This window comes from Dermacentor andersoni, chromosome 1 (assembly GCF_023375885.2).
Source record: "Dermacentor andersoni chromosome 1, qqDerAnde1_hic_scaffold, whole genome shotgun sequence".
NCBI classification, from domain to species: Eukaryota; Metazoa; Arthropoda; class Arachnida; order Ixodida; family Ixodidae; genus Dermacentor; species Dermacentor andersoni.
The window spans coordinates 302,927,283-302,943,268 of NC_092814.1; the positions used below are offsets into that span (position 1 = coordinate 302,927,283).

The window sequence follows — 15,986 nt, forward strand, 5'->3', positions numbered from 1 at the left end:
GCAAAGAAAGCAGCTTGCGTAATTCGGATTTGAAAGCAGCCATTTCTCTTCTAGCTGGAAGGAAAAAGACTGGATTGATCTATATAAAAGTAAATGTCGCACTACATATCAGCAGGAAAGACACTGCCGTCGCCTTTGGTTGGCCTTCTTGTTTAATAAAGAACTGCCCCCTTCAGAAAAATAGTTTACTGTACACGTCGATTACTATGATTCAGCGATGGCTCGAGTGATAGCTCTTGAAAAATTATAATGATCTTCAATGGCAGTTGCAGATTCTTTGTTCAGCCTATGCACTGCAGCAACTCGAATATGCATTAATGCACATGAGATGTGCACTACAAGGAGAAACATTCTCTAATCTAGCTGTGCCACCAAAAGAAGCCAACAAACAAAGAAGAAATTACTTGTACCCGCTCATTGAATTAAAGAAATGATAATGGCAATGAAAGTGGATGAAAAAAAAAAAGAAAGCTTGCCGCAGGTAGGGAACGATCTCATATCTTTGCATTACGCGTGCGACTCCCTTTGTTTATTGGCATCTCATAATATGATTAATAAAAATCAGGTCCCTCGGTTAACCCCTTTCTTCTTGTGCCACCAAGAGACATTCGTGAAAACAGTTGTTTGTCTTTTAGGTTGAAATGGCAAAAATATATGCGAGGTAATATATTGCCTCATCTAATTTTCTTTCAGCTTTGCAATGGCTAGCTGTCAGAGTGTGACCATGCAGTCTCCGGCCCAATTTACAAACGCATGAATGGCTTGCTCCACAATGATCTGAAGCGCAGCAGCAGACGCCACATGCTCTGGTGTTCTCTTTAACAGTGGACCGCTCTCTTCATAAACCCTAGGACAAGAGCTAAAAATTTGGAAGCTTAGAATTACTAAGTGGCTGACAGCCCTTGTAGAAACATGCATACATGCTCCACTCAACACATAGTCAGACCTGGTTTCATGAAACACAAATATGTTTATGGGGTACAATTCTGGCTCAGATATTCAAAAAGGTGGAATTTGCCCTGGCTTGCTTGTGGGGACTGGTGCTGGCTATACTGCGCCAGAAGCTTGTAAAGGTGATCTGTAAAAAAAAAAAGAAAAAAGAAAAAAAATTTATGCATATCTTGGAGAGCTAGTACATCCAGAATAAGAACGAAATAGCATACTGGTGAACCTTAAAATGAATAAAGATCCCGCAGACAGCTGAAAATACGCCAAAATTCACAAACCTTGACAGTATTGCTTGGCAAAAGAGTGGGATTAACGACAATGGCCTAAGATATGCTGGCTTCACACTTCCAGAAACATATGCTACACTGGAAATGAAGTGGTACACATGGGAAACATTAAACATCCTTTTCTCACTTCACATTTCTTTCACTAGTCTGAATTTTGAGAAATTATTGTTTCTATGGTACACTAGATTTTCTTAACTTTAGGCAGTATTGTGATTATCGAGAATGCAGCTGTGGACTCCAATGGGTTTTAGTATTTGAAATAGTTTCCTAATTATAAAAGAAATACATTTCTTAGGCATGAAGGAAGATGAAAAGAAGCATATTCATTTGAAAAAAAAATTTCAAAATGTTGTGGCAGAACCCATCACACAATGGCTGTTGGCGGTACTAATGCATTAGCACTGAATCAATATAGTGACACAACGTATTGCCAATGTTGAAACAACTTATATACAAGGTGTGTACTGCTGTGGGACTCCTCTTTCGTGCTTCCCTACGAACGCTCGGTGCCATCTAGCACCACTGCCACGAAGCCTGTGTGCCGCGGCCTCCGAAATGCATGGCACACTGATGTGTGCGAACGCTGAGAAATGCGTCATGCAGCAACTGGGTTCCTCTTTCTCGCTTCTTCCTGGATGTGCCACGCAATCTAGTGGCACTGCCGAGAAGTCTGCACGTGGCCTCCGAGACAAGAAGTGTGGTGTGTTGGTGCCTGCGAACGCTGAGAATTGTTCCCTAGCTTGGAGCACACTTAGTGGCACATACTCAGTGACCCAAGTTGGCGAGTGGTTCAATGAACAGTTGGCACATACCCAGCGCGCTCATGGTGCAGCTCGCTAAAGCGTTGGCGTGAAAGGTGTTCACTGAACCCAGTGCATTTGTAGCACAGCCTGCTAATGCGTCGGGTTGCTGTCCTTGAGGAACCATTGTGATGTGGGTTCAATTTCTCTCAGCATCGGAGAAATTTAAGGGATCTTTTTCATCATTGTAGAGCGGCACGCACCTACTGACACGTACACAGTAACCCAAGCTGGCATCAAGGAGGTTCACTGAACACCAGCACAAACCAAGTGACCCAGTACTCCAAGTCGGCATCAAAGAGTTTCTTCAAACAGCAGCACCTACACAGTCCCGCATCTACACTGCCCTACGTTCGCGTGAAAGAGGTTCGTTGAATAGTGGTACATATGTACATATTGCCACATACTCAGTGACTCGAGTTAGTTCGAGGATTGGTTTTGAACCCTGTCCCCTCAGTACAGTAGTCCGACGTGTTACCCATTCGACCACTGACTACCCAGAAACCCAGCTAGGCAAGAAGACGGTTACAGTCGGACACAGATATATCGAATCTGATGGGGACCACAAAAAAGTTTGATATATGTATATGTAATTCGATATGCAAAATAAAAAATTTGCACAAGAATTCTCAAGGGGATTTTACTGCTGTTCGTTATACACAATAATTCATCATATGCGGGTTTGATATATGTGGGTTCAACTGTATATACAAACATACATTGATAAGTACATACATACATAGCCCCCAGAAAGTGCGTGAAGTACTTGAAGAATGCTAGCACAGTTAAACAAAAAATAGACATATAACTGCACAGTTAAATACATTGTGCCCTCCTGAGACAATCTAAGGCACAAACATCATAAGACATTCTTTTTGTTTCTGAAACAGTTTCTTCCAAACAAAATGCTTGTACCAGCCATAACCTGCCCCAAACATTAATCCAGAGCAACAAAATCTGGCCCAGAGGGTTATAATATAGGTGTAAGCATATTCATTAAATTTCATTTAAATTGTGTCAGAGCTTCAAAAGCTTACCTTCCTTGGCCCACCCCTAAAAAAAATCCAACGTATCCTACATTGGTTAGAACAAAGCAATGCCAATAAAAATGACATCCTTACCTACAGTCACATTGCAGTTGGTAAGCAAGTGGTACAGAGCCCGCAGTCTTTGGCACAATTGCTTGTCACCAAAGGTAAAGTACACAAGGTCACGGCCCGCGACAGATGCTGCCATGAGCTGAATAATTGCCTTCAACTGTGGGTCTCCACGAAAGGCACCACAGCCCCAGTTGCCCGTGGCAATGGCTGAACGCTTCATGAGAGGTATCTCTGGGTGACAGATGAAACCACAGTACGCCTGGAAAAAGATAATTACTTCTTTAACAGCACTTGAGTAGTTCCCCTTGGCTGCACCCACACATCACAAGCAACAAGTACAAGTGTGAAGCCTTTATAAAGAGAGCATTAATAAAGAGAGCACACCGTTTTTTCCATGCCATCGGTGTTCTCCTTGACCAGTTGAGGCAACATAAGCTCCACCTCATGACATGTCTTAGTTGTTCATGCACGGATTGGGCATGATCTCAGTATAGTGGTCGAGTAAATAAATCGGAACGTCTTCACCATCGTGGTACGAGACATCTTCAAAATAAAGAAACAAGGTGCAGCAGGGCATTCCGAACGGGCCCACCCCTTCCTGCAGACAGGATGTTCTCAATGGTGTCAATCAAAGAAAGAAGTGTAGTGCCTGCTGCGTCAGCAGACATCACTCCAGCGAGTACCATCTCCACAATGGCTGCACCACCTCGCCTATAGATGCAGAGGCTTCTTGCACTATGGTGGCGCCTCACCTGCACCATGCCACAATCAAGGACTGTGGTGCAGCAGCGTACTTTTGCACCTGAGAATTGAGGGCTGTGGCACATCACACAGTGAATTGGTGCAGTGATCCACGTGTTAATTGAACAGACTTTAAACGTTAATCAGTGAAGAAGGCACACAATGTGTAAAAGCAAATAAATACTCAACACAGCAAGTTTGTAGCAGCTTTTGCATGCCAGAGTGATCAAAATACAAGAAAACCATCTTAGTGTGACAGCACACTTACTCACTCAGCTCTGGTGCCAAATTTAAGAATGTTCATCTTCACCAATATTAACCCCTCCACCCTAATGAATGAAACCAGTGTTTAAAAATAATAATTTACTAGTAATAACCAATTTAGTCTTGCTTTTTAGTGTCCTTTAAGTGAGCTGGTGACCAGAGATCACTACCTCACCTCTCCTTAGATGCTGCTTGTGCGAGATATGCAATCTCTTGCATGATTCCCAGGATGATGACGAGACAAAGCTCCCCAAGCTAGACAGAAAGACTGTGCTGCTTGAGTAGCTTGAGTATACATTCTTCAAAAGGTTGCAATGCATGGCTGCTGAGAGCCACAACAGTTCAGTGCACGGTAGCCATATCGCCCATTTAAAAATGGTACCATAAGTAATAGTTGCACATCATACCTCCTTATTGCCAAAACTGTCACTGGAATTAAGAAAAGCTGGCAGAGACAACACTAGATTCCAGCACGTCTTTGCCTACAAAGCTAGCATGCAGTAATAGAGGCACACATGAGCATGGTTGGATCGTATGTGCAGAACTGTGTGCCCACACCATCATATCAAAAGCCCACAGTATGCTAACATGCAGTGTACAATAACGGGTAGGTTTCAAGAAGTAAGTATTCTCTAGAAACAAAATGGGATGCTTTTCGTAATCCTTGAGCTCATGTGAAAGGTGTTTTTCCATAATTGCTTGTTTTTTCAAACAAAATTTGAAACCAGAAAAACTATTCTTTCCATACTAAATGTGATGAGCCTTACTTCAGGATGTTTTCAACCATGAAATTTGATGGCAATGCTAATGAAGGCCCAATGTTGAAATTAACTTTTTTCATCCTGAAAAATTTAACATTTTAAGGAAGAGTGGAGGCGCAATAATGGTGGTGTTATATATGAAGGATCATATCTCCTGCAAAAAAAAAAAAAAAAAAAAAAAAAAGAAGAAGAAGAAGAAGAAGAAAAAAGAAAAGAAAAAGAAAAATGGTGACATTGCAAAAGCTATGCCACAGTAGCGGCAATCTAATGCCTAAATGTTGCAGGTCTCTGGCATCAAAACAATGATTCTTCTGAGCAAGCCTAGCCAAACAAGCAGCTAAAGATGCCACAACTTCTCCAAAAATTAACACACAAAAGTGAATTTTGGCATAGAGGCTTAGAACATAGCTGTCAGTTAAATTGTCAAATATAATTAAAATCTAGCCAGTGCTTCAAAAGTGGCACATGTCCTTCTTGGATAAGACTAGCAATAATGAACTTTTTGAGCATGACTCAAGGCTCACTGGATAGCCTGATTTATGAATGACAGTATGCAACCTTCTAGAAACAGTCGCTGCTGGAGGTTAAAGGGGCCCTGAACCACATCTTATCGAAGTCGAGAAATGCATTTGAAGTTAAAATAGACTAGTATTTCAGAAATACTTTGCCACGGAGAGTACTTCAATGCATTCACTAAAATGGAGTTATTAGCAATCAAATGTCCCCTACGGGGTACTTCCACTCCTTCTTCAATGACTTGCACTGGGAAAGCTACAGCGGAGCGGGGCATGCCCACAACACTCTGCCTACTGAACGTCAGTGTGGCGTGCCATTCAAATTTGATTTTGGATGGTCACGTAGATGCCACTACCGATTTTGGCACCTATGATGTGGCAAATGCTATTGTCTGCAGCGAGCTGCACTGCGCTAAGCCAGCGGACTCGTTGCCGCACTCCACGGCGGCTGCGGCATCTACATTAAGTAGCAGACCGCAGCTACATGCAACTGTAGTGCGTATGTGCAGCGTTTTCTTTGGCGACGACAGAGCTTTATTGCGCACTTGCGCTCATACGCACCAGTCCAGCCATGCTATGTGGTATGGACCGGCTTTGTCCTGCACCTGCTTGACCGACGGATAGTAGCCACATACAACTTGCACATTTTGAAGCGCCATCAATAGCTCAACACGAAGCGAAGCCTGCCAAGGCATTTAACCAGGAGTGGCCAGGAGAGAGCGCACGCTGACACATGTGAGTGTGGTGGGACCAGGGTTGCAAGGTTTTCGCGAGAAAAAGTAGCCAAAAAATTCCAAAAAGTAGCCAAAAATGTCATCAAATGTGGCAAAGGTTCAATCTGGTAGCCAAAAAGTACCCATGGTGCGACAAACCAACAATTGTAGATTTTTGATGGCTAAAGAAAGAAGAAAAGACGAAAAGGAGCTGTAGTTTTTGGCTGCACTGAGGGCAACGAGAATAACAGAACCAAAAAAACGTAATAGCATAATAATTGTACCATAATTTACCATAATGACTAGTTGACGTTCTGTGACAATTTCCGCCGCAAACTTGTGTGCCCCCCTTTCTCATAGCCCAAGCGTTTTCACCAGTTTCAGCACAGTAAACTCGCTTCATGCTGTCCTTGCATTACTATAACTTCTCTCCAAACGTTCCCGTGCAAACTGTATGACATCACACATGTTCTACTCTCCCTGGGATGCAGTCACAAGTGCCTTTAAGAGAGGCACATAGACACTGGTACCTGTAATCTCAAGGTTGCCATGACACGTTTTCGGTTGTTGCAGTCACTTCTGGCGCCATGAAGCATGGTCTTCGAGATTTGTTATCGAAGTAACCATTGCTGGGGGTGGGATTAGGGCATCGCCTATTGCTTTCATCCAATGAAGCACAAAAATGAGTACCCTTTCAGATTAGTCAATTCCTGCTACTCAGAGAGAGCTGCTGTATGCCACCCACAGAGAAACTCAATGAGCGTCTTCAATTATCCATCCCTGACAGTCCCGGAACACCAGAGGCGGTGATTTCAGCCAATGAGCTGTACGGAAGGGGCCCACTGGCCACATGGTGGCTATAAGTCTTCTGCCGTGGGATTTGCTTCAAGCCATTGCAAAAAGCAAAACTATGACCTTCGAGACCTGGATTTTGGGCATGTTGCTTCAAGAGAGCCATTGCAGGAGTGCGATTTGGACACTACCTATACCAATTACCATTGGCAAAAGTAGCCAGAAAATAGCGAAGTCATCAACCACGATTTTCAGTCGCCAGCTGCTTCTAAAAGTAGCCAATTTAGTGAGAAGTCGCCAAACCTGGCAACCCTGGGTCTGACTAAGTTTCGTGTGGTTCCCAGCTAGCTGAGTGTTCAAAACAAGTTGAAAGTAGCGAGACGCGGTGGCAGGGTGGCTACCGAAAAGTAGGGTGGCCAAAGTTTAATTCCTAGTAGGGTGGCCGCGGCTGAGCGTGAGCGGATGCTTCTTCCTGAAGCACGTAATTATTATCGAAATTCGAAAGCAGATTTCCGTTACTTCAGCTTGTTTATTAAACTGTGTCAATAAATATACACAGTAACAGTAGGAAGAAGTACACTGACCCATACAGCCTTCTTGATTGATGTCAGCTATTGGCCAATAGCAGCCGTGTATGGAAATCTGCCATATTACAAAATAAAGCGTCCCGAAACGAGTGAGGAGCAGGCTTCTGTTGAAAAGAGAGCATCTGAGAAAAAGGTGACTTTGTGCTCTGCTTGCAAGCTCCACACCGCGCATGACTGCAAAAGTTGGCCGAGATGTTCACAGTAGCATATCTGCAGACTGTTTTTTCACCAAGCCCGAGGGGTGGTTCAGGACCCCTTTAAATGACAGCATACTATATAGTACCGCAATGAAATCTTCAACTTCTGGCTACTCAAACAATCCAACTTTTTTTTTTGTTCTGACCAGAACATGATATACTGCATGTGTTATGATTGTGAGCATGCATATTGGAATACAGTCAAACCTCCTAACGTCACATCAGGCATGAAAACACCTTCATTGTACCCATACAGGAGAACTGCATTCATATGTTTTGAAAGAGAGAGAGAGAAAAAGAAAAGAAGTGAGAAAAGACGTTTTAGCTTTGAAAATGTAAGACCGGAAGTCACTAAAAAATTTGTAAGACTCAACTGTATTTGACATCTACGTCATGTGAAGTGTGGCACGAATCGTTGCAGCACAAGACACCGACAGGTATCGAGCTGGTGGAGCCCAAGTAACCTAAGTGGTCCAAGATGAATATTGTCATTTTTGCGGCTTCGGCAAGCTTACATTTCTGCGCCTCAAATTTGGCCTGGGTCAGCAGCTTCTTCGGGCAGTACATTTTGGTGGGAAGTTCTGATGTGTCCCTTTGGTGAGAAATGTTGTGGCATGAGACGCTGACACCCGTCAAGTTGGTGGGGCCCAAGTGACCAAAGACAAACTTTGTCGCTTTCCCCATTGCATAGTGTTTTAAGATGGCGAGGGGAAACAAACGAAATCGAGCTAGTGGGCGACACCAGAATATGGCACAAACATGACACTCACTTCATGCCACCTGCAGCAGGGTACGGCGGCATGTTTGGGTTATTGCCTATTAAAAGCATGCAGTATGCTTCCAACAGCACTACGCCACACGCACTGTGAAACAGGTAGATGAAGATGCTTGACACAATAGGGTTGGCGGCGATAGCCTTGAACACTATGTGCAATGACTCGGGAGGATGATTTGCTCGTACCGGAAGAGGAAATTGAGTGCATGCTGCCATTTTCAAGTGATACGAGCGGGCGAGTACTGTGGGGAAGCTGCTGTGGCGGGTGCCTACTGATCTCAAACGCTCGTGCCTCGCACATTTTTTTCTTCAGATGGGACCTAGCAATCGGGAAACATATTATTGCAGTTTGGCGATGTAATGAATGTTGGTCCCGAAGGATTGTGTTTTCCAGGAACATAACAGGTAAAAAAGAAGCGCAACCACATTGAGTAACTTTTTTTGTTGATCGCGAACATTGGGGTCAAGAAATCGTATGAAATAGGATCATATCAACGAGGTTCTACTGTATTTGTTATACTGTGTACTTGCCGATACAGGAAAAAAAAAAAGAAAAAAAAGAAGTCATAATAGCGCGAGAGAAAGGCAAGCATACGTGACGCCACTGACAGGCCAGCAAATGGTGTCCTCCTGCCAATGTTGACAGCCTCTCTGCAGCTTTCTGTGCCAATATGGGGCAGATGAGCAATACTAAATCAAAATATGCTTTGCACCATCGTTACTATGCATACAATCCCAAAATTTGCTGTTTAAGGCTGCTCTGGCTGAATATATTAGGCATTTTCACTACCAAAACACATACTTAGTACTGTAAATATTCACCTTGCTATGATGGCCTTTGCCTAGCATTTCGCATTTTCAGTTTCGTTACAGCAGGAGCACACTTAATGAAATAAAGCATGGCCGACCAAATTTTAGACCTACTTGTTATATAGCCAATAATATATTAGGTTGCTTATGGTCTCACGTTTGGCATACAAATCCACGCTGGTACAGGGAGTGTATACTGAAAGTAAGGCCATATACGACACATTATATCCGTGTTTCACTGTATACTGCCAAGATTTCCATGAACTCAAGGATGCACCATTACTACAGTCTCCTCTTCATTGACTTTCCCATTACCATTACAGCTGCTGCTGTATTTTTCCAAGCGGGACTTTCATAGCACAAAAGCATTCCACAATGTGTTACCTTGTTCAATTCCCTCCTGATGTTGTTGAGTCTGTACTGCTCCTGGGGCTTCACAAAACAAAGCGCATCCATGGCGACTACCTCTGTGCATCTCCTCTCCCAAGGGTCCCTGAAGGAACACAATAGCACTCAGAAAAATATGAGGCGAGCTATAAGCACATACAAACATAATAAAGTTATGGGCAGACCGAGACATGCATCACCTTTCTGAAGATTCAGCAAGCTTTTGTTCACGCTCCTCAAATTCAGCCTAGGTCAGCAACTTCTTTGGGTGGAGCATTTTGGCAGGAAGTTTTGACATGCCCACTTGGCGAGAATAGTTGTGACATGAAACGCCGAAGCGCATTGAGCTGGTGGGGTCTGAGCGACTTGAAAAGCACTTAGTCATTTCCTTTCCATAGTGTCTTAAAGGGGCCCTGAACCACTTTTTATCAAAGTTGAGAAATGCCCTTCAAGTTAAAATTGTTTATTTCAGAAATGCATTGATGCAAAAAGTACTTCAATGCTTTAAGCAGAAGCGGAGTTATCAGCAATCAAAGGTCGTTTATGATCCCCTTCACGGAGCTCCCGCTCCTTCTTCAATGCCTTGCACTGCGAAGGCTACAGCAGAGAGGGCGTGCCCCCAACACTCCGCCTACTGAACATCACTGTGGTGTGCAGTTCAAATTTGATTTTGTATGTTCATGTAGATGCTACTATTTATGATGTTAGTGTCTACGGTGCCCCAAACGCAGTTGTCCTTAGTTGTCCTTAGCGAGCCGCAGTGCGCTCAGCGAGCAGACTCGTGGCATCCCGCAGCGGCCACGGTATCCACGCTACATAGCAGACCGCAGTTAGTGTAGTGTGTAGGTGCAGTATTTGCATTGTGCACGACAGGACTTCAGTGCGCGCTTGCGCTCATATGCTCCTGTCTGGCCATGCTACATGGTGTGGACTGGATTTGTCCTGGGCTGTGATGTTGTAGTGATGCCTTTTCTGATGCTAATGTCTTTCAATGCTTTTCACGTTCGTGAGTGGTCACTTAAACGCGAAAAGTGCCGACAGGCATTAGCATCGGGAAAAGGCATCACTACAAAATGGCAGCCCTGCACCAGCTTGACTGACGGATAGTAGCCACATCTAACTTGCGCATTATGAAGTGCTATCTGTAGCTCAATACAAAGCGAAGTCTGCCAAGGCATCTAGCCAGGAGTGGTCAGGAGTAGAGTGCACTAGAACACTTTAGCCAGGAGTGAGCATATGCTGGCAAGCGTGCATGTGGTCTGGCCTTTTAAGTTTTGCATGGTTCAAGGATAGTTGAGTGTTCAAAACTAATCAAAATTAGCGAGATCAAACAGCTACGACACCAATTCAGAGTGGCCAGTTTAGCTCTTACGCGGGTGGCCACGGCCAAGTATGAGCAGTCAATAGTCGGCGTCTTCCGGAAGTGTGTAATTGTTATCGAAATTCGAAAGCAGATTTTTGCTTACTTCAGCCTGTTTATTAAACTCTGTGAATGAATATACAAAGCAACAGTAGGAAGAAGCGCACTGATCCAAGGACCCTACTTGATTGATGTCAGTTATTGGCCAATAGCAGCTGCATTTGGGAATATGCTATATCACGAAATATAGTGCTCAAAAAGAGTGAGTAGAAGGTTTCTGCCGAAAGAAAAGAGAGTGTTTGAGAAAAAGGTGACTGCGCTGTGTTCTCGTCGCTTAGTTTGCATTGAAGCGAGAGGTCACACAAAGGTCAATTTGGTCGCTCCTACTAGCGCACTTTCTCCCTCCAGTGTTTTGGTAAAGAGTTTCTGCAGTCATTGAGTGAGATGTGTTCATGTTTGCTTGTGCGTGCGTGACGCCATGCTTGTTAATTTAGTTAGTAAGCAAATGTTTAAACGTTTATACGGCCGATAAAACTACTATCCTTACTTTTCGTATAGCTGTGTACTAATTTGCTATCACAATCCATGCTTCGCCTTTCGGGCGAAACTGCAACTTTTTCTATTTATCGCAACTTTATTGTACTGGGAGTAAATCTTTGTTATGCCAAATGAGAGAAAGTTGCCTTTTGGTATGAAGGAATGAGATGCACGGTGGTGTAAAGGACTTTTCTTCTTTTAGGTCATGGCAAACGGGTGTGCATTTCGAGGACACGTTAGAATCGAGTAAATACGGTAATATGAATGTATTTTTGTTTATTGCCACAAGGGCCAGGCATGGCCAAAGAGCGCCAGGTCTGTGGTGTTGAGTTCGCAGTGTAGTTATGAGTTTTATGAATTTGATGCGACGTGGCTGTAAAGGGGCCTTAAAAATAGTCGCTCTAAAGTGCATAAAATCTATCTGTAATAAGATTATGTCCATGACAATGACATGTTCTATGAGCATTAAAATTCATTGCGAAAGAATGATACAGTGTACAAAATTTGTCACATGCTTAAATTGGCTTGAGCACTACTTCCTCCTTAGGGCCCTTGAGACACCAGGGCCTGGAGGCATGTGCTATGCAAAACAATTATCGCAGCGGCATCCTCCGGAACGAGGATGCTCTACGAATTTAATGGACTTATAACATGTAGGATTACATCGTTTACAAAACCAAGGACTGCTTTCGTGTTAAATAGCGGTTCTTGGCCAAGAAACATAGCCGGGTGAAGGGGATGTAAGAACGGTATGCCAGAGGAAAATATTTCTTTCTCTCACCTTCGGCCTCCCGTCACTCCAGAAGGACGTGAAGGATGGTCAGCCTCTCACCGCATCTGCCACAGGCTGGAGGTTCATTTCCAGTAAGTAGATAATTATGAATGCCAAATGTGTGTCCTATTCTGAGACGACAGAATAGGACATCTGTTCGCCGTGATTTTGTTGCAGAGGGCCAGAAACCTAACTGTGGCTTTATACAGTGCAGTTTGTTATTTATTTCTGCGTCCCACATGCGTTGCCAGTAGTTTCGCAGTTTCTTATGTAAGAAAGGCTTCAGATCTGTGACAGAGACCGTAGTCGTACGATTAATAGCTAGTGATGTGAGTGATGTGGCCATTTTGTCAGCTAGTACGCTACCTTCGATGCCTCTATGGCCAGGTACCCAGCATATTATTACATGTCTATATGATAAATAAATACTGCATAAGAGTGAGTAAAGTTCAATGAAAACAGGATTTGTAAACTGTTGTAAAGAAATCAGTGCTTTTACAAGACTTAACGAGTCTGTGAATATTATTGCTCTGTCAAGTTTTAATTTCTTTATAGGTTTTACTGCAGACAGTACAGCATAGGCTTCTGCAGTGAAGATACTTGTTAAGGGGTTCAATACGTCAGATTCAGAAAATGAGGGACCAACAGCAGCAAAAGATACGCCAGAATGTGATTTTGACGCGTCTGTGTAGAATTCAAAGCAGCAGTACTTCGACTGAAGTTCACGGAAATGCATAACGATTTCGAGGTGAGGAGTGTGCTTTGTGACTTCTACAAAGGATACATCACAGTCTATCATGTGCCACTCCCAGGGCGGTAGTAGCATAGCTGCAGGCATTAAGCGATGTTCGAGAATTGGGACATCCATTTCTTCACTAAGCTCTCTTACATGCAGTGACAAAGGTACTCTCATGGAGTGTCTATTACGAAAAAGTGTTTCAAATGTCAAGTTGTTAGCGGTTGTGAAACACGGATGTTCCTTATTTGAGGGAATTTTAAGAGAATAGGTGAAGCTGAGGTACGTTTTCTGAAAATGGAGTGACCACTCATCTGACTTGACGTATATACTTTCAACAGGGCTTGTTCTAAATGCGCCAGTGGCCAGGCAGATATCCAGATGGTGAATGGGGTCTAACATCTTTAGCGCGCTTGGGGCGGCAGAGTGATATACTACGGCACCATAGTCCAGTCGTGATCAACCTAGGCTCCTGTAAAGACTTAATAAACACTTTCTGTTGCTACCCCAGGTTGATTGGGATATGATTTTAAGTAAGCTCATTGTTTTTAGACATATTGCTTTAAGATATTTTATATGCGGAATGAAAGTAAGCCTGGAGTCAAGTATAACACCTAGGAATTTGTGTTTTTTGTTCACAGGCATTTGTTGCCCACACAGTTCTAAGCAAGGATCCAGAACCAGGCCTCTCTTTCTTGCAAAAAGCACACAAGAACTTTTGTGAGGATTGATTTTAAATCCATTTTTCTCTGCCCAGTTTGACACTTTGTTCAAGCCAAGCTGTACCTGTCTCTCGCACACTGCGAGGTTGCAGGATTTGAAACCTATTTGAATATCATCCACGTAGACGGAATAAAAAATGGCCGGTGGTAATGAAGCATGAAGTGTTGTCATCTTTACAACAAAGAGTGTGCAGCTGAGCACGCCTCCCTGGGGTACACCAGTTTCCTGTATAAAAGGACGTGACAGTACATTGCAGACTTTTACCCGGAAGATACGGTTGGACAAATAGTTTTCTATTAGATTTAGCATATTGCCATGAATGCCCATTTCTGACAAGTCTCTCAAGACTTCATAGCACCACGTTGTGTCGTACGCCTTCTCCATGTCGAGGAATATGGATAAGAAAAACTATTTGTGTACAAATGCATCACAGATATATCCTTCAATACGTACAAGATGATCGGTTGTGGAATGCCCTTCTCGGAAGCCGCACTGATAGGGATCAAGCATTTTGCTCATTTCAAGGAAATGGATGAGTCACCAATTAATAATTTTTTCAAATACCTTACAAAGGCAACTTGTGAGGGCTATCGGGCGGTAACTTGCCACTGAGGAAGAATCTTTGCCTGCCACTGAGGAAGAATCTTTGCCTTGTTTCAAAACAGGGACCACAATGGCTTCTTTCCATGTAGTTGGGAGGTATTCTACAGACCAAATGGTGTTGAAAATTGCGAGTAGAGTAACTTGGGTGTCATTGTGTAAGTTTTTGATAATTTCATACATGATTCTATCAGATCCCGGTGCAGAGCTCTTGCATGCGCTCAAGGCAGCTCTCAACTCGGCAATACTAAAAGGACAGTTGTACGGTTCATTCTATCGACATTTTCTTATGAGTGGCTTACATTCTTGTATTTGTTTATATCTGAGAAAAGATTGTGAATAATGGGTTGAACTTGACATGCTCTTAAAATGCTCCCCAAGTGAATCTGCCTGGTCTTGCAGGGTATCGCCTTGTGTGTTTACCAAAGGGAGTGAATATGTTTGCCGCCCTCTTATCCTATAACCCTGTTCCAGACTTTGGCCTCATCTGTATACGAGTTGATGCCCGATAAAAACTTCTGCCAACTCTCTCTTCTGGCCTGTCGGCGCGTTCTCCTGCCTTGAGACTTTACTTTCTTAAAGTTAATAAGATTCTCCGCAGTGGGAGAGGCGCATAGCAACCCCCACGCTTTGTTCTGTTTCTTACGAGCGATCCTACATTCGTCGTTCCACCACGGGACACGCCGTTTGCATGCCAAGCCATTTACTTCTGATATGCATTTAGATGCAGCATCTATTATGAAGGCTGTAAAATACTCCACAGCAGCATCAATTCCTAATGAGGACATGTCATCCCATTAGATACTAGTGAGAGTTCGGAATTTTTCCCTATCAGCTGTATCAATTTTCAACCTAGGAGCCTGTGGCGGATATTCGTTTTCTTTAGGTGTTCGTAGCAATATGGGGAAGTGGTCACTTCCGTAAGGATTGTTGGTAACTTCCCATTCGAGTTCAGGCAGTATAGAGGGGGAAACTATGCTGAGATCAATTGAAGAAAAGGTTCTGTTTGCAAGACAGTAATAAGTGGGTTCCTTCTTATTCAGCAGACACGCACCGGACGAAAAAAGGAACTGTTCAACGAGACGACCTCGTGCATCTATTCGAGAGTCGCCCCACAGGCTGCTGTGTGCATTGAAATCGCCAAGAACATCAGGTTCTGGCAATTGATCTATAAAGGAATGAAATTCATGTTTCTTTAATTGGTAATGCGGGGGTATGTAAAGCGAGCAAATGGTGATGAGTTTGTTTAGGAGAACAGCTCTAACCGCCACTGCTTCAAGAGGCGTTTGTAGCTGTAAAAGTTGACACGCAATGCTTTTATGGATAACAAAGGCAACACCGCCCAATGATGCGAGAGCATCATCGCTATCTTTGCGAAACGTTATATACTGTCGGAGGAAGTTTGTGTGTTTTTATTTTAGGTGTGTTTCCTGTAAACACAGCACTTTTGGATTGTGTTCGTGGATGAGTTCTTGCACATCATCGAGGTTTCTAAGAAGACCTCTGACGTTCCATTGAATAATTTGTGTATCCATATTGGAAGTAGATAGGTGCTGTGTGTACAGAAACAGAAGTAGTAAT

The 15,986-nt window shown here is 43.4% G+C and overlaps 1 protein-coding gene across 1 annotated transcript in view; it reads right to left on the reverse strand.

Moving 5' to 3' along the window:
- Positions 1-950: 950 nt before the first annotated feature.
- The window catches only part of LOC126548077 (poly(ADP-ribose) glycohydrolase-like), a 62,904-nt gene continuing 47,868 nt past the window's right edge, over positions 951-15,986 (reverse strand). Inside the window, exons 16-18 of the mRNA XM_050196171.3 lie at positions 9,675-9,783; positions 3,157-3,394; positions 951-1,078 (exon numbers count right to left, since the gene is read on the reverse strand). Of these exons, the coding sequence (XP_050052128.1) occupies positions 972-1,078; positions 3,157-3,394; positions 9,675-9,783 (454 nt within the window). The 3' untranslated portion in view covers positions 951-971. The remainder of the gene's footprint in view (positions 1,079-3,156; positions 3,395-9,674; positions 9,784-15,986) is intronic.